At 37.9% G+C, this 20,352-nt stretch overlaps 1 protein-coding gene across 4 annotated transcripts in view; it reads right to left on the minus strand.

The window, feature by feature from the left end:
• The window catches only part of LOC106053764 (uncharacterized), a 77,949-nt gene extending 67,067 nt beyond the window's left edge, over positions 1–10,882 (minus strand). Inside the window, exon 1 of one of the 4 annotated variants that reach the window (XM_056028065.1) lies at positions 10,734–10,882. Coding sequence is in view for 1 of the 4 variants with exons in the window: in XM_056028062.1 (XP_055884037.1) it covers positions 849–854 (6 nt within the window). In the remaining 3 variants the exon portion in view is untranslated. Of the gene's footprint in view, positions 1–736; positions 870–8,668; positions 8,897–10,733 lie in introns of those variants that run through there. The other 3 variants (XM_056028064.1, XM_056028062.1, XM_013209405.2) reach the window with 3 other exon arrangements.
• Between the last annotated feature and the right edge of the window lie 9,470 nt (positions 10,883–20,352).

A 20,352-nucleotide genomic window follows, 5' to 3' on the forward strand; every position in this document is an offset into this window, starting at 1 on the left:
TATTAAAAGCGGTTAGGAGAGGCTTACAATACGGACAAGGATCAAATATAGACTCTACAGTTACCAGTACTCCACACTATGATGCCCAGCTAAACATTCAGCATGCAGCAGTGGCTGCCCTTAATTGGCTTGCAAACATTATATTGCTAGTTTAAAAAAAATAGAAAATCATTTTCGCGTGTAAATAATGCAAAGCAAACAATGACAAATAAATCCATTTTCCCTGCCTTAACATTCACTCCCCCGCCCCCATCCTATGAATTCACCTCCTCTTCCAGTATAGATCAAATTGAAATCCTCTAAGTTTTTTTTTTTTTGTTACCTGTTAACTTTTAAAGGATGGTATCTCCAAGACTCATGTTAGACTAGATCCAAGGAAACTAAATCTACGGTGAACATTTCAGTGGATGCAAACACCCAAACAATAGACTATATTTAAATTATTAAAATACTGGTTGAGTTAGAAAGTTTGGCTTTAAGTGCAAAATTTATATACAGGGCTTTTTTTGTGACGGCACCTTTTTGAATGTGGGGACAAAAGTATTACTTTTCTTGTATTTTAACGTATACTAGTTATATAACGTATAGTAGTTAAAAATTAGGCAATCAATTACAGAGTACCGGCACCATATATATATTAATTATATATATAAGCTTTTTTCCTTAAATAATTTTAAAATTGTGAATAGATTGAAAATAAAAAACATATATAACCAAACCAATAAGACTAAGTCACCTTTAATAAAGTTTGTAATAAGTATAATCCAATAATAGAAATAAATGTTGAACTGGAATTTAATTCATAGTTAGAAACAACTGGTTAGAATGTAGCATTGATAATTTTATACCTCCATTTAAACAGATCCTATTTATACAAAATATGCATTTCAAACATAAAAAGAATAGAAGTTTACATATTTATATAGTAGTTAAACATATCCTGGTCTCTGCGGGATCATAGTAGACCAATGGAGTCAAAAAAAAAAGAGGGGTAACAGAACAAAAACAAAAAACTGTGGGGGTAGATGATTAGTCACAGTCGTTTTCAATTCATTCTCTTGGAGATAAATATAGACTGAACATAGATGACTGGACTACTTGACAGGTCTTATATAGCCAAACGATTGCTAACACATTTATATATATATACAACATATGAAATAACGTGAAATGGCGCTGATGTTGGTCTAGATCTATTACAAACTTAATTAGCCTACATGACTGATCCAAACTATTGGATAAAATTGCACTTCGTATAAGCTTTGCTATTGTTTTATTTTTCTACTAGTCGACCAGCGGCCGCTATTTTGCATGGCCGGTCTTATGCCACTGCAACATATGCGACGGCAGTGGGCCCCCACTTTCAAAGGATCCGCACTTTCATAGGACCCCGCGCTAATTCAAGGTGTATAAATTATTAAATTAAACCATTTTATAACTTATAACTCTCCTGTCGATTTACCAGAAGCTCCTGGAAATCTCCCGAAATTGTGTAATCAGGTGAAAGAAACTTCTCGCACCTCAAACTCATGAAGAATTACTTGAGGTCAACAGTTCTTAAAGATAAATTGAAACATTTGGTAATTCTTGCTATTGAGCGTGATCTGTGTAGGAAACAGAGTTATTATGATATACTGTATGACTTTGCTACACGCAAGGCTCGTAAAGTAATTCTGTACGTAGTAAAGAATGAATAAAATGCATAGACGAATTTATTTTCTAATTCAAACTCCTAAATTTCACTTATTGTCCGCTTCCCTACCCAAACCCGCGAAATCTGTTTCGAATAGGGCCCAACAATGCTTAAGTCCGGCGCTGCTATTTAGTGTTTGTAAAATATTTGTTTGTAAAATGTTTCACATGTTTCGGATGTTCCTTCAGAGTTAACTTTTTAGTCCAAATCTCCCGCATAATGAAGGATGGGTGGGAGAGGGTAGGGTTTGACAGTCCAGCGCGCAGCCATCAGTATCGACGTGTGAAACCCACGTGTTCTCCCCACCCCCTCTTGTTATTTCGTGGGGTTACTATCCGCAGAAATAAGAGAGTGATCTTTCCTTTACTTCTTGCTTCTCGTCCAAACTCTTGAGGGAAGAAGAGAATTATATATTGAGATAGAAGAAGATGTGTTTCTTGTTCTTATAGGGGAGATAATGAGGGAACGATTGGAAGAAAAAAGGGGAGAACAAAGTTAGAAAAAGAAAAACATAAAAAATACTTCAAACAAACAAACAAAGCTTATACGGAGTTTAATTGTATCAACTAATTTGGATCAGTCATGTAAATAAATTTGTAATAGATCCAGACCAACAATAATAAATCTGTGTGAGTAGAAATATTTTTGCCCATTGTTTTTGTTTGGCGTTATTTCATACTTTTAACTTTCTCACTACGCTATGATCCTATCATTTCTCTGGACGAGTGGGGAACATGTGGAACGGAGGGAATGAAAACAAGGGAGATCTGGAGGGAATGAAAACAAGGGAGATCTGGAGGGAATGAAAACAAGTGAGATCTGGAGGGAATGAAAACAAGGGAGATCTGGAGGGAATGAAAACAAGGGAGATCTGGAGGGAATGAAAACAAGGGAGATCTGGAGGGAATGAAAACAAGGGAGATCTGGAGGGAATGAAAACAAGGGAGATCTGGAGGGAATGAAAACAAGGGAGATCTGGAGGGAATGAAAACAAGGGAGATCTGGAGGGAATGAAAACAAGGGAGATCTGGAGGGAATGAAAACAAGGGAGATCTGGAGGGAATGAAAACAAGGGAGATCTGGAGGGAATGAAAACAAGGGAGATCTGGAGGGAATGAAAACAAAGGAGATCTGGATGAATTTTACTGTAACATTTTAAATGGCGTCGTAAAGATCCCGAAATTAAAAATTCCAGTCATCATCATATTCGAACCCGGGAGAGAAGCCAAGCGCTTTATCACTCAGCCACCGCGACTTCGGTAAAAATACTCATGAAGTTTTTAGTAAGACAGAGCTAACACCTTGAAAAATCTTTGAGAACTAATAACAAGTTTATTTCTTGGACTTTGGCAGTCAGCTGCCAGCATCATCAGAATGTCTCTTTGTGTGAAATGATGTTTTATTTCTTGAACTGACATTATTTGAAGATGTAGGCGTGTCTAAAGCTTGTGTGGTGAGATATAAACGAATGACTGTGTAACGTATTTTCGCGCATTTAACCCAAGGGTTATACCCGTTTTCACAAACGGATGGCAGCGCTGTGGGGTATACAAATGCGCGGGGTTTACAAAATTTATTTTACTCATAAACGTAGCATTACGGAAATTAGGACATACGTTTCGATATTACAGGTAGCGGCAAACTAGTACTTAATTGTCACAATTGATTCATCGGAACTATTTGTTTTCTTCATGTTTATAAAGCTTTCTGTCAAGAAGCCTTTTCTGCACCCACTTGTCACGACCTCATTTACATGACTTTAATACATATCAATCTATGTACCAGTATTATTATCTTATCCTTCAATGGAACGACACACGATTCAATATTTTTAAAAAGAACATCAGAATGAAATTCTATCAAAGACAAATGACAGAGAAGAATGGAGAAAGAAGGTTGACAGATCTTGTGTGGTGCCCCAGCGGTCCAGCAGACCAAAGGATAGGTGAAAGTGAATGTGAAAAATTCTCCAAGCGCGTCTGGGAAAATGCCAAATTGACCACAGCAACCAAAATTCTAGTCTACAATGCCTGTGTTGTGAGCACTCTTCTTTATGGCAGTGAAAACTGGTCAACATACATGTACCAAGAGCACAGATTGAATAGTTTCCACTTGCACTGCCTGAGACGCATAATGCGCATCTCTTGGAGGGACAATGTCTCCATCAGGAAGTTTTGAGATTAGCCAATATGAACAGCATGTATGCTTTCCTAACACAAAGAAGACTACGCTGGCTCGGACATGTCACCCGTATGCCAGATGGTAGAATCCAGAAAGATATCTTATATGCTGAGCTTATGGAGGGAGTCAGACCCAAGGGCCGTTCAAGACTAACCTAGAGAGATGTCTGCAAGCAAGACAAGAGAGCCACAGACATCAACGAAAGTATGTGGGAAAACATAGCCAAAGACCGGAGTGCATGGAGACAGACTGTGCGTGCTCGGACGATCCTCGCTGAGAGCAAAAGAAACGAAGCGGCCTTAATCAAGAGGGAAAAAAAGAAAGCTGCTCTGTCAGCTAACCCTGAATCAGATGCATACACATGCACGAATTGTGGCAAAGTCTTCCGCAATAGAATAAGCTTGATTAGCCACACCAGATTCTGCCCCGTCTCAAGACGAAACCAAAACCAGTGACTCATCTGGGAGTATCCATTGTCTTCCAGACAAAAGGAGCCATATGATCTTACTAGCAGCATTTACACTTTTATTAAAAAAAAATATAGTTTTTTCAGATTGCCATACCAGGCACTAGGCAGTGATTACTTAAATTACTGCAGATGTGAGCATGGTAAAACTTGGACAAGGCTTTTAGCTAACATTAAAGGAGGTAATGTTTCTTAGTAGCCTTTATCTTCGTTGCCGGTTTTTGTGTGATGTAATATGTGTTTGCAATACACTTTAATGTATTGTCTAACACAGTTCCAGGGTACTTAAAGCTTTGAACTATTTCTAGGCTCTGCCCAGCAACAGTATTCTTCAACTAAAGGTTATATTTTAACAATAATTTATTATTAGATTTATATTGGAGATTTTCAGACATGTCGGAAAACCTATAAATAGCAAGCTTTTAGGAGTATCCGGTGTAACATACAAGTGCTGATAAGCTGTTTTCTTAAAGTTACGTGATAATATAGGTGCAATTTTTAGCTAATCAGAATACATTTTTGTAGCTCTACTATTTGTACCTTTTATTTATTTGGCGAGTTTGAAGCGTCCTTGACATTGTTTAGTTTCTCGTGACAATCTCCAAAGTGAAAACGTTTTATCAGCTAAAATAGTTGGTATTTCAATTTAACCATAAGCATGCACTTTAACTCCTATCATTAAGAGAGTGTCATTATGTCATAAAAAATGGGGCATAACATAAATAATTCTCAATATTATCTCTGTTGTTTTTGTTGTTGTTGTTGTTGTTTAACTCCGCCGTATGCCGGTCCCAAGCCCGGGTGAGAAAGGAGGAGGGTTTGGCGTGGGGCTAGCGACCCCACCCTGTAAAACCACTATTGCTACAGAAACGGCAAACTCGACACATAATGAAAACTATACATGCGGCGAGGGCGGCCAAACCCTGATGACGGTGTTGGATCAAAGCCAACTGGAAGTCCAATACCCGATACATGGCAAGCCTTTCAACGCAAGGAAACCGACTCTTATAGGCACGTGGAATGTAAGAACCCTGAATCAATGCGGTAAACTGGCCCAACTTTTAAGAGAGTTTGACTCTTATCGGCTAAACATCCTTGGGATCTGCGAGATGCGGTGGACGTCAAGTGGAAAAATTATCAATGATGGCAAGACAATAATATATTCAGGACATGACAAGGAGCACATTGGTGGTGTAGGAATCATCATGTCTAAAATAGCAGCTTCAGCGCTAATTGCTTGGAAGCCGATCAGTGACCGCATCATTACAGCTCGACTCCAAACAAAGCAAATTAAAGTCACTACCATCCAAGCTTATGCCCCTACAGAGGATGCAGAAGATACCATCAAAGATCAGTTCTATAATCAACTACAAACCACTCTTGATGAAACACCTACTCACGACCTAATTCTACTGATGGGAGATTTTAATGCCAAAATCAATCCCAACCGAACTGGCTTTGAATATGTAATGGGACCATATGGCTCTGCAGAAAACATCAGTGATAATGGCGAGCGTTTGATTTCTCTCTGCGCATCCAACAGCCTTTCAATTGGAAACACATATTTTAAGCACAAACAAATACACAAAAAAAACATGGCGATCACCAAATGGGGAAACCTTCAACGAGATAGAGTACATTTGCATCTCCAAACGATGGAGGTCATCTCTGTTAGACGTGCGGACCCGCAGAGGAGCTGATATCGGCTCAGACCACTACCTTGTCAGTGGCAAATGTAAGCTCCGATTGAAACGCCAACCAAAACGAGCCACACGACCCCGCCCATTTAATGTAGAGAAGCTTAAAGACGGCAATACTGCAGCACAGTTCCAATTGAAACTAACGAACCGCTTTGAGGCTCTTGCAGATATATTGACCCTTGAAGAAGAGTGGGCCAACTTCAAAGATACCACTATTGGGTGCGCAGAAGAAGTTATCGGAAGGAGGCGAGGTTCATACAAGGAACGGTGGATACAAGACAGAACATGGAAATTGATAGATGAGAGGAAAGAGGCCAAACGTAGACGAGATCAGAAAAATGAAACACAGGATCGCAGCCTAGCGGAAGAAGCCTATAGGGAAGCAGATCTGAAAGTAAAGAGAAGCTGTCGGCAAGATAAACGGGACTGGATTGAGCAGAAGGGACAAGAGGCACAAGCAGCTGCAAGCAGAAATGACACAAAAACCCTCCATCGTATTGTCCGAGATCTCACTGGAGCAAAGAGTGGACATGGGGCACAAATAAAAGACAAGCAAGGCAAAACTTTGTTAACGAAAGAAGAACAGGATGCAAGATGGGTAGAGCACTTTAAAGAGACCCTTAACCAACTGTCGCCAGACATAACTTACATATTCAAGGACCCCTCTCCAGACAATGATCTCAAGGTCAAGACAGACCCAATAACTGCTGAGGAGGTTACCATGGCCATTGCAGTGCTAAATAATAACAAAGCACCAGGACTAGACATGATATCAGCAGAAATGCTAAAATATGGGGGACAGTGCATTGTTAACAGAATGACTGATCTCTTAAATCTCTGTTGGCGAACTTCAAAAGTCCCAGAGGACTGGCAAAAGGGAGTGATTGTAAAGCTTCCAAAAAAGGGCAACTTGGCAGACTGTAACAACTGGAGGGGCATTACTCTCCTCTCTGTCCCAGGCAAAGTTTTCAGCACTGTTTTGTTGAGACGGCTTCAACAGTCTGTAGATGAAAGGCTCAGAGAAGAACAAGCAGGTTTCCGAAGAGGCAGATCATGTACAGAGCAGATTTTCGTTTTACGAAATATCATAGAACAAAGTTTTGAGTACCAACAACGGCTAACGATCAGTTTCGTGGACTTCAAAAAAGCGTTTGATAGTGTCCACCGAGAATCACTATGGAAAATAGTTAGAGAATACGGTATACCAGAAAAATTCGTCCAGATCCTACGACACCTTTACAGTCAGTCTAGTTGCTGCATTAAAACAGAAGAGGGAACAACAGAGTTTTTTACAATCGAGACAGGTGTGAGACAGGGGTGCATCTTATCTCCCTTCCTTTTCCTCCTAGCCATCGACTACATAATGAGGAGAGCAATGAACCAGACTGCCTTTGGCATTCCATGGCATGAACAACTCCGATTGACGGACTTGGACTTTGCTGATGATGTTGCACTACTCGGGGCTACAAATAAATGCATTCAAGAAATGACGGAGAGCCTAGACAGAGAGGCACCCAAAATTGGCCTCCGCATAAACTTGGATAAGACTAAAATTATGCGAGTGGGATATAAGGCAAAGGGTGTCCCCGTCAGACTTGGCGAGTCAAAGCTTGAAGAGCTGGACAAGTTCACGTACCTTGGCAGCATCATAACAAATGATGGAGATGCTTACCATGATGTAGCGTGCCGAATAGGAAAGGCAGGGAGCATTTTCCAAAGGCTGCAGCCTATTTGGACTAGCCAAGCCATTGGACTCGAGACAAAAATACACCTTCTCAACACAATCGTCATTCCAACTGCTACATATGCATGTGAGACGTGGAAGTCATCTGTCAAAATTGAGAAAAGACTAAATGTGGCTCAACAGAGATGGCTGAGACGGATTTTAGGAGTCAGTTACACAGACCGGATCTCAAACAAGGAAATCCTTTGCCGAACTGGGAGTCGAACACTTAGTGAGGTTGTGACTGAGCGTCGCATGAGGTTTGCGGGACATGTTCTACGTCAAAATGAATTACGCACACCAAGAGTTGCGATAACATGGAAGCCAAAACGAGGAAAGCGCAAACAGGGACGTCCTCGTATTACCTGGCGACACACCTTCATGGAGGACCTCAGAACAGTGGACACCAGATGGGAAGAGGCTTCAGACATTGCCAGTGACAGATCATTATGGAGACAGCTTGCCGCCCAATGCGCCGAACGGCGCGGGAGGACCTAAGTCTAAGTAAGTAAGTTGTTGTTTTATAAAGCTTCTATCAACTCATTCTGTCTGTCTGTTGGTACAAAGTTTGATCTCGTTATTTCTCCCACTGCCCATTCTCGGATCGAGTTGAAACTTAGCTCTCAATTATTTATTGTTCCTAACAAAATATGAATCAATCAAAATAAAATTAATTAACTAATTAATTATCTTAATTAACTTAGTAATATAGTAAGGGAAATAAAAATAACAGTATTGACAATTATGTTTATAAATATACAGTTTTTCCCCTTAGAAAGTTGTTTTTAAAAGTATTTCTTTTATTTTGCTTGTGTAACTCATAAGTTTACAAAAAAAAAAATTAGAACTACTATCAATACTTAATAAATCGGCTTAAAGCAACAACTTTGCAACATATTACCTACCTATATAGCCAATTAGTTGTTGAGTATCCGCCAATAGCAAGAAATAATGTCTATTTACAGCGTCTAGTTCCCTTGTTCTTACAGTATGGATGAAAACATGACACACGCACACACACACACACGACCACTGAATCTATATCCTCGGGACAGAGCTTTGTGTTTGTATTAAAAAAAAACAACAGATAGCGGGTCTTCACGGGATCAATATTACATCCTGGTTTATCCAGTTACCATTTGACCTTATGACTCTAGTCTCTTGCCTTCTCATTATATAGTCAAGCGAGAAGGGGGCAGCAGTGATTTTTTTTTAAAGGGATAGGAGTGTTGTGTGCGATGTGGAGAGAGAGAAAGAGAGAGAGAGAGAGAGAAAGGGGTCGACGTCAATTTTCTGCAAAAAAATAAAAAAAAAGGACGACACACTAGAAATCCAATTTAACTGGGAACTAAAGTTTCAATGAATAAAGAATGCAACTTCCGTGAACGATGAAGTCGATGAAAGCCTAGACGTCTCATTGCTGAGCGGCGGTTCTAAACTTAAGCGGAACGTGTTTATGGTGATAAGAGGTTCTAAAGTAAAAGATGAGCCAAAATGCTACATAATGAAACGATCTCATAGAAAGGAGAGAATGACACAGTCTTTAATCACAACGTTTAGAACTCCAACTTTAAACACAGCCTCAATAACAGCAACACGTTTTTTTTCATTATACTTTCTATTTTCAAACTTGAACAAGAAAAAACATTTTAAACAACTTTTTTTTTTTAAAACGCAACACCTCTTTATATAACTTCTAGAGCGATTGTTGTTCTCTTTAAAAATTAATGAATGTTAGTTTAAAAAGCAATGGAACATCTGTTACCCCTACCCATGAGAAAAAATCCCGGTTTAGCGAATGTCTAGATCTAGATCTAGAACACTTTAGAATATTCCAATGATCCCATTTAGATCTAGACTTAGAAGACGATGCGCAAAATATTCCTGAACATAAATTTATTAAACTCTTGAACCAATAAAGTCTTACATTGGGAAATTCCGGAAGGCGATAGTCCTTTCAAGAACGCGATAAAAAGAGAAACTATATTTTGCATGCTTCATTGGTTTCGGCGAATTTCTACTTACTATTTATAATTAAGCCGTTAGTCTGAATATTTTGCTGACATACTTTTTACAAAGCTTTTTAAGCTTACTCTGTCTGTCTGGGTCTGTCTGAGTAGGGTATATTACAGGTTATTTCTCCTGCTTCTCATTCTTAGATCAAGTTAAAACTTTGCACAATTATTCAGTGTCGACGTCAACACAAGAATTAATGAATAAAAAGTAACCATTTAATTAGTCGTAATTAATTAATCAAGCTATCGATATCAGTATACTTACTGACACAACAATGTTTTGAGTGATAAGGGGCTGTCATTAAAAAAAAATAAATTAAGAACCGCTTCAAATTCAGTAGGTGAAATGACGTCAAGTGAGACATGCTCTGAAGTGATCATTTATTTTTTTTGCATACCGAACTAAAAAATACAGACAAGGTTAGGGGAAAAAAAAGTGATGTAGGCCTTGGTCAGATAAGACGTCAAGGAAGAAAGGGAGATAAAACACAAATGATGACATTTTCACGCAGAAGTAAAGTTGTTACATTTTTTTCTTTCTGATTGAAGAGTGACACTTTTAAGAGGCTTTCATTTATTCACGTCTCAAAAAAGAGACCCCCCCCCTTTTTTCAGACACACACACAAACAGTCTGGTCAAAAGTTTGTACACGTTTTGTCTCTCACACTCAATCTCGGATCAAGTTTAAATTTTGCACAATTATTTCTTGTACCTAATAAAGCAAGAATCAATTACCAAAAGAAATACAAATAAATAACCAATTAGATTGCTGAACATAAAGTGCTGTATAGTAGCAGGACACTGGTCTTTATAAAGTGTTTTTTTTTTATTTATAGTCCAGTGAGGTCCGTTTTGTTCCAATTTAAAGTAGATCCACACTAAATATATATAATATATACAATATTGTAAAATATTGAAAACAAAAGGACTAAATCAATGGATATGTAGACCTACCTGGTGTTGCAATACTTATGCCACTCTTTGCGGCCCACACTACTGTGGTCCCTAAGAGGAGTTTGCTAGTATTAGCTTAAAAGCTGATCCTGATATAGAGGTGATTGAATAGGGGCTGACCTATTAGCTAACATTACCATGTGACACGAGCGTATTTAATTCCTTCAGTGTGTAGACTACAGAGGTTCTTAAAATTCTCTAATGGTTGTCTTGTGTAGGCCTACTGTATGTTTAGTGTATAGATAGTCATAAACTTCTCCTAGCCTGTCTTGTATACTGTATATTAAAAAAAAAAAGATCTTTTAATTATCTGCCATACGTACATATCCTCTTGTGTTAGGTCTTTATAAGTGACTTCGCGAACATTTTCTTTGCACAATAACAATATATTAGTATGTCAGTTCCTCCATTTGTGTTTGATTTTTGAGAGGATCAGTCTGTGTAAACTCTGACCCATTGGTTGTTGGGGTAATGGGTTTTTAGAAAAAGAGTTCAATAATTCTTTTAGTGTTGTTTGCTTGTGATGGGATATTTTTTTTTTGGTTACGTTTTTTTATGCTGTTTCTTATTGTGTGTGTGTAGCACTTGTTGACTCAAGGGTTATCTTTCCTAGTTGGTATTTCTTTTTAAGGTTCTGTGATTCCTGAACGAAATGAGTTCTTTTTAGCCGGTTTTGGGTGCCAGTCTTGTGGATTTTGGATTTGAGTGGGCGCCTCTCTAAGGTTTCCATTTTACTGAATTGGGACATTTTTTTTCTCTCCTTTCATTTAAAGAAACCAGGGCAGCGATTTTGTGTTGCTTTTATTGGTTCTGTCATTTTCCTTAGTCCTACATCTTGTACCTTGTCTATTTTCTGTAAGTTGGTTTTGGCTGCTGAGCCCCAAGCTGTGGCACCGTATTCTGAAGTGGGTCGGTCTGTCTGACCTTCTGGTCAAAAGTTTGTACGTTATATCTCCCACACCCAATTTTGCACAATTATTTCTTTTACCTGACAAAACAAAAATCATTTTTAAAAAATAACTTATTAGTTAGCTGACTAATGGTAATGAATTATTTTGTTTGATATTTCGAACAAGGGATAGAAATTGTACTTGAGTGATAAGGTGGTATTAGTTGAATTAGTCACCTTTATACTTTAAAGTTTGAAATTAAAAATAGATAAGTTTAAGGCCATCTAGTTTTCATAATCACTTCTCTAGTACAGTGGTTAATGTGTTGGCTCAAAGCATGAAATTGCGCTAAACAAAAACAGTTGATACAAACATTTCTAATAGCACAGATTTATTATTGTTAGTTTAGATCTATGACATGACTGATCCAAACTTAGTGATACAACTACACTACATATAAGCTTTTCTTTTGTTATTGTTCTTTAAAGTGTTTTTTGTTTTTCTTGTTATAAGTAGAGATCTATGTAAGATTAATTTAAGAGATCACAACAGATTTGAGCCATTCATCTTTTCGCTCAATGTCTAATCTTTCGACTCAGGACCAGACACAACAGAATGAGACAACATATGTACCGGAAGCTCAAAATTGGAACCAGTGAAATCTGCCCATGTGGAGTGTCAACAGAGAATGCTAACCATGTCCTCCAAAACTGCTCTCTTTACCAAGAAGCCCGTACAAGACACTGGCCCCAAAACACCTCAATAGAAAGAAAACTATATGGAGAGCTCCCTGATTTGGAAACCACTGCGCAGTTCATCTCATGTATTGGTCTAGTCATCTGAACGCTCCAACATAACAATGAGAACGAAGAAGAAGAAAAAAATCTTTTCGCTAAAAACCTAGGCATATAAAATAGGGTACAAGAAAACAATTAGAAGTTGTTTATTAATTAAATCATATCCTTTTCCCAAAACTTGAATCTTGTGTGCGTGCCAAGTTGGTGGAAGCATCACTAGTACACTAGTAGTTTATAAAGACCTTGTCACGAGAGTCCAAGGCGACAACATCAGTGTCTGGTGCATCGTCTCACGTCACTCAACCACATGTCGGAAGTTCTTCAGCCAATGAAAATCATCAATGTAGGCGAGAGGAAAGGATGGCTTTGAAAGACTAAAAAACATGGATGATAAACATCCCGGAGGATGTAAATAAAGCGCACTAAACCAAAGTTCAAATGGTACGTCTGCTTAGTTGTCCCCCTTGCTCCTTGTACATAAGTTGCTGTGCTAACTAGAGATTTTCAGGACGCCTTAGAGTCCACCCAACTTTAATGGGTATCTGACTTTCGTCGCAAAGTAAAGGTGGTTGGTGGTTGTGATGGCCTCATGACAAACTCGTTAACCGTCGGCCACAAAAAACAAAAACAAACAAAAAACAGATGACCTTTACACCATCTGACCTACAGATCACAAACTCTAATATGGTTATTTTTATTTTATTTGTATAATGTTAAATAGTTCTGGTTGCTTGCTTCGCATCCGATAGTTTAAAGTCGCCTTAGGGGGAAGCGCCCCACATTTTGAGAAACGCTACTATAGGGTTAAATAGTTGTGAATGCGCACAAGCTATATCCGGTAGTAGAAAGGGAGGCTATAGGTTGAAGACGACCATGGATTTTTTTCCGGCAATTTTAGCTACTTATTTTACGCAATAAACACGCGACTTTATTCTATACTAGGAAACTGAATACCACATACCATCACTAAAGAGATACAATACAGCAGAGACAAAGAGACACAAAAACTCTTTTGTTGTTATATTGGATAATTACATTGCATGAGATTAGCATACTTGATATAAACATTTCACATGTAGCCTAAATTCTGAGTGAGTCTTGTGTGAATGTAGCCTATACTATGGTGTTCTATAGTTATAATGTTTTGTTTGGTGTAATGCACACATTTTAAGACAAATTTCCTTATGGATAATAAAGATTATTATTATTATTATTTTCCTTAACATTGAGGATTCTCACAATATAGAATTAAAGCACAGTAATCTTCTCTTTCGTTGTTGTTTTTTTTTATTTCACAGGATGCTGTTTACGCCTACATCATTTAAGTAATAAAATGCAGCAATAAGGTAAAAGAGGAGAAAGTGAAAAGGCGAAATGTGGAGGCGATATCAGGTTGTATTGAAAAATTTATAAAACAAAAGATAGTTTGACAGATTTTGACATTTATAGATCAACTAAGCGGTGTCTAGCACACTACGCTGAAAGATCACAGTTGTCAATGAGTTATACAATATTACTTCGAACTACTAGTAAACCAGCTTAGAACTTTGATTTTACAGTGCTAAAAGGTGCCTCAAATTTATCACATACCTATTTTTTTTTTTTACCCCCGAAACACCAAAATAGCTAGCTATTGATTTTATTCGCCAAGGATATAGGTAGAGCGTGTAGAGCCGACAATTCTAAGAACTTACAAATGTTATTTTTATCGGGAAAGTAAATCCGTTCGAAGAAACCACCTCTTTCAGACTTCCTGGAAAAGTATTGATGTTGTGACCAGCGTGAACTGTAGGATATCAGAACACATGCAGATCCTTTTTATGAATAGGAAACAGGAATACGGAATTGTCATTTTGATATCGACACCACCTTTTGCAAAGAATGTTTCTATGTAACCATTTGATGTGCTTAAGAGCAGTCTACCGTGACAACAGGAGCTAGATTGATGGCAATAGCGAGTTGATTTTCACGACTTAGTCACGCTTAGGATTTGTTACATTTATAAGTGTATTTATCTTTATGTATGTTGTGTGTGTGTTTGATTAATTATAGTCTCCCTTGTTCTCCTGTTCAGTATGTCCACGTGCTCGCATGTGTTTCTCAAGTCTGTTATCACTGTGTGTATTAGAGTCTCCTGTTAGTTGTTTCACTTTCTTGTCATGTCAATACGATGGAGTTGTCACGTAAACATCAGTGTTGTTGTTACTTCATAATTGATACTATAACAGGATTTAGAGCAACAGGCGGGATAAGCTGCTTTTATAACATTTCCTTATGATCATATAGAAACCATTCTGTCCAGTGTAGACATAGCGAGGCAGAGGCGGTGCCTTGGACCTCATTTTGAGAAAAAGAGGGGTGGGGTGGTTAAAACAAACATGAGATTGTTAAGAATGTTTTGTTTTTAGGAAATAAGTTTTAATAGTTTTCATTTTGGAAGATGTAAATATCTCAAGAAAATGACCTCTATGTTTAACACATATAGATCTAAATGACAGTTATGTCCTACACACATGGATCTAGATGACCTTTATGTCCTCCACATATAGATCTAAATGAGCTCTATGTCCTACACACATAGATCTAAATAACCTTCATGTCTACTTACTTTTAATATGCCTTACATCATTTCCGCTTCCTTTTAGTCGCGGTCTAAATAAAACAGAACTAATCCTAATAGCATTAAAAAGATAGGTCCATGATAGGTCTAAATAGTTTTTCTCATGATTAAATGATGTAGATCCAGTGTTTAAAACTAATCATAGATGCTAGATATAGATTTAAAATCTGAAAAGTGTATGGTGATCAATCGGATAATTACTTTAGACGCCGACTAAATAAAAAACACTACTATTCCTAATATGTAGCATTCAGATAATAAATCTATATCTTTTATCGCTTCGCTACATTCAAAAAGGGGATAAAATAAACAATTACAATAAATAAAATTAAATTTCTTTGTATTTAGAGAGAAAAAAAAAGTACTAAAATACATGTACTAAGGGGGAACGGGAATGTGGCATTCCATTGAGGCCATCGGAACATACATTTATTTCTCTAGGTCTGACGGTATAAAGAAATGTATGCATGTCTGCTGTCGTACATTGCTTGCTGTAAGATAAAACAAACCAAGATAAAAAAAAAGGGGGGTGGGGAGGGTTGTAACGGTGAAAATATAATATACTTAGAATTGAGAAGCCGAAGAGAAGTCATAGAATGTACGACGGACAAACTTTTTGTTGTTCGCGGGGTGGGGAGTCAAAGTGATACTTAAATTAACGGGCCAAAACTATGAGAACGTGTATGGGTCAGGGCGCATTATGAAGCGGGTATTTTCAAATCAAGACAAAAGTCTTTATCGGAGAAATTACGATGCGCAGGTTAAAAAAACAACAAAATAAAATAGGGGTTTCAGAGAGTGAGATACAGAGAAAAAAAAAAGGGAGAGCGGGCCGTAAAATATCATTAATACTCTAATTCACGGGCTAAAAAAGTATGTAAAGGTTGATCGTTAAAATGCGGCCCATTTATTTAAAAAAAAAATAATAATAAGGGGGGGGGGGTGTTTGTAATAAACAATGAAAAGCCTGGGAACAAATCAGCGGGCGTAGCCGGAGTGTACTGCTAGCGACTTTTTCCCTTTCAGACTGCTAAAAATGCATTAAATGTAAATCAATATGTCTATATCACTAGTTCTATAAGTCTGTAAAGCTAGGTTCTGTCAATTCTCTTTATGGCAAAAATACTTCAATTCTATTCCATATTCTGTCATAGGTTCACTCACGTTACTTTATAAGTAACCTTTTTACACTACAATCATCACTAGTCCAAGAAAGCTATGTAGTGTGTGTGGTCCGGGAAGAAGACTTATGCTTGAAGGTCGTGGGTCAAGCTGTTTTTATAAAGCCTAGTTTTTAAAAAAATGAAGAAAAAAAAATGTTTAACTGATTTGATGGATGTCTACCAAAAGTTGCCCTGGGTCCTGTCTGACAAATTTATGGTTTGAATCTGTTCTTAAAAGTTCTAGAAATAGTCTGACGGGCGAGTGACTGAGGGAGAGGTTGTCGACACCAAAAAATACTTTTAAGTGTGACAAGCGGTGTGACATGTCTCAGACGCGAGAAATCTATATCCCTTCAAGACAACTTTCCTATCAGAAATCTTAAATTTGTTCCCAAATAATTGTTGTGTTTAAATAAATGTGCTTCGCATACTTTCTCTGTATGTCATTAATCTAACAGGTTTTTTTTTTATCTACTTGTATCCCTTTTAAGTTATTCTCATCATAATGCTTGTAGACGTAACTTCGAAAGTAGCTCCTTTGGTTCATCTGTCACGAATTTTGTTAAGAATTGTGTTGTTCACACAATCAATTAGACATGTTGCCTTTCTAATTAACAGCTTTTGCAGGTTTGGAAAAGTAGCCATAGTAAATTAGTAACACAAGCCGGTGTAATGAATTACCTGGTTTCAATCCAATTTATGCGGAGAGTAGACCAGTCTACCGGACCTGAGTGATGAGAACTCTGCTATGGCGTATAGATATATTGTCAACCTACTATTGGCATCAATATTGTGAACAAGCAATAGTAAAGTAAATATATTCGAGATAAACTTCTGTTATAATTAAATTAAAGCACATTTTTTTTTGGACTAGATAAAGTTTTTGCTTTCTTTGTTTTCTATGAAAATACATAATGGATATCAAATTTATACATTTTGATTTTCATAACATTCGCAAACTTACATTTACATAAACCTATGACCGAAAACAAAAAGTTAGAGTTGGGGGTCGCCGTCTATTGGGGAATTGTATTCTCCTTGTGTCTTCGTTATTGGATAGCCTTAGCGTTGGCCTTGGTGTATATTCTTAAAGAATTATTTGACCCCTGTTTATGGTGAGTTTTATTTCACATTGTAAAGTTATTCTTAATATTGTTACAAATGACCAGTGACAGGAAGAGGTCAACGTATGACCCCGGCAAGATAACACAGCAGCGAGTGTTCTCTGGAATGTACATGTATAAACAAAGACAGGATGTGACGTGTCCTACTTGTTATTCCAGAAGGTACTAGCAATGTCCAGTGACAGATAGAGGTCACAACTTGTGACCCCGGCAAGATGACACTGCAGCCGATGTTTTCTGGAATCTACATGTATAAACAAAGACAGGATGTGACGTTTCCTCACGTGTTATTCCAGAGGATACTAGCCGTGTTTGTGCAACTTTGGACAAGCGATTAGGGACACTATATAAGCCAGAAAGTTAATGTGAAAGTCAGTCGTGAGTGAGTCGTCGGTACTGTTGTCTACTGTGCGAGGCAGCAGAAGAGAGATGTGTACGACTCGATGCAAGTTAACTAGGGTAGAGTTAACTGGAATGGACTACTGTCGTTAAAGTCTATACAGCGAACTACAGTGGACTTGAGCCGTTACAGTCGATACAGTCGATGTAAGACGTGTGCGGCTCTGATTCGGTAGACTTGAGTACGACTTAGTTCAGTTTTGGGAGACCTGGAGCGACACTGGGAAGTGTGTCGTTGGTCTGTTCTGTGGAATACGGCTCGATGCAAGTTGAGAAGAGATGAATTGCAACGAAGTGAAGAGATGAATTGCAACGAAGTATAGCTAACTGTAAACTGACAGATATTGTACAGTCTTCTACGCTACATGTTACAGTAACGAATTGTTAGAGTTAATAGTCATTAAAGTTATATGAAACTGAAAGTTTAGTCGTCAAGTTCTTTGCTGTGTTTTTACTTGTGTGCCAATTAATACATCTAGCCAGAAGATTCAGAAATACGTAACAATATGTATTCGGTCGCATTCGTATTTTGTAATTAGATTAGAAGATTAAAGGATTAGAAGAATCTGTATTTTGTCTTTCTATAGGGTCTTAGGTTTTTCGTCTGAGGTTTCTAGTTTTTGGGGTTCGAGTCTGAGGTTCCAGATTCCAGATTGCGGGTTTTCTATGTCCAGACTTGGTGTTACATTGTGACGTTGTGACTTTTGGTACTACTCTGAACTTTGAGTCTTCATCTTGTCACCAGTAATACCTTGAACAGTTTATTGAAGTGAATTGTCCTTTTACAGAATCTTTGTCTTGGAATGAAAAAATGTGAGGACAATAGTATCGAATACCATGAAATAATAATTCAGTAGTTAATTAAACTAGACTATGATTTAGTAATTTTCTCATATCATACTACATGTGCTGTATTCATTTATCATTACCATTAGTCAGTCATTTCATAGTATGAATCTCATGGGATTAAGTTTATAATTTAACTTAGATCATAATACACATCGTTTATTAGTTTATGTACAACTGGGTGTGTATGATGTGTCTGTTGGGCTGAATCTCGGGACTAGAAGTAATAATAAATTATTAATTAATTATAACACACACACACACACACACACACATTGTAATTAATATTACTTTTAATACCTAGACAATTTAATAATTTAGTAAATTAAATCTTAAGACCTGACAGGTTGATTTAGAGAATGATCTAACTAACCAGGTTCCCCACCTCAACAGGATAAAGCATTAATCAAAGAGCAACAGCAAACAAAGTTGCATAACTGTAAATAAGTGGTCAATGATTGTTGAACAATAACAATATTTAATACTAAATACAAATAAATAATATTCAGAACAAGTACAAATCATAGGATAGTAAAATAATGCATTGTTAATTACTCAAATGAACACACCTCACGCACGCACACTCAATTTCGACCACACGGCCCGGTGTCTCCAAACAAGGAGATGTGAGGGTTCAAGCTAATGTCTCACAGGGCAAGCTCAAAACTACACGCTCCATCATAGCCCCAAGCCAAACACCCTGAAGCCAAGAATAACTTTGATCTAACGATGCCTCTAAATCACAGAATTTTGATCAACAACACCCGTAGCGAAAGATCAACCTGATTAATACATTTATATACTTACGTACCGCTAAAACGGGTAAACAGTGAAAACAATAGCTCAAATAGAATCTTCAGCTGGAAAGCTTTGTCCGCTACAAGAACAATACAGGAACTAAGAGTGACGTAACAACTACGGCATTCTTGACAACAAAACAAACATAATGCAAACTACTTCCTAGACCTAAAAAAAAAAACCCGTATCGGGAAGGTCGCGTCGGCCTTTGCTAATCTCAGACCAAGAGTTTAGGAAAACAGGAAGCTCGCTCGGATGACAAAAATGGAGGTCTAGAAGGCATGTGTTTTGTGCACGCTTTTTTGCAATGAGTCATGGACTAGCTACGCAAATCAAGAGCAAAAATTAAATTCATTTCACTTGCGATGCTTCCGAAGTCTTCGCAGCATCTTTACAATTCTCAGACAATGTCCCCTGCGCTGGTTTGATCATGTCCGCCAAATAGAGAACATTTAGAGGACAACCGTATTCCAAAATCATCATCAGCTTGGACTGGCTAAAAAGAAACAACTGGTCGTCCCCACCTCTGATATGTGTATGTAATCAAAAGAGACCACAAAGAGGTGGACACTGATGCTGACTACTGGAAAAACATAGCACTAGACCGTACTATGTGCAGAGAAATGTTGACCAAGAAAGGTAAGAACAACGAGACAGCTTTGGATTCAGCTCGGGGAAGAAAAGCGTGCCAAATGAAAAATGGCCGGCTCCTCTACCACCAAAGCAAATGTCAGCCTTAACCTGCGTTTTATGTGGACGGGAATATCTCTCCGAAATAGGGCAATGGGTATTAGCTCAATAATATTGACAAAGAAGATCGATTTTGGCCTGTGGTCGTACCCTATGTCCGACCCAGCGCTGCTGTCGCATAGTAAGTTGTGCTTCTATACAGCCCACAACAGGCTCCAGCAGGATATGATTATTTGTAAGGCAGCCCTGAGAGGGTATACCTATTATGGAGGGGAGGCATCTTCTATTCAGA

Source organism: Biomphalaria glabrata, chromosome 4 (assembly GCF_947242115.1).
Source record: "Biomphalaria glabrata chromosome 4, xgBioGlab47.1, whole genome shotgun sequence".
NCBI lineage: Eukaryota > Metazoa > Mollusca > Gastropoda > Planorbidae > Biomphalaria > Biomphalaria glabrata.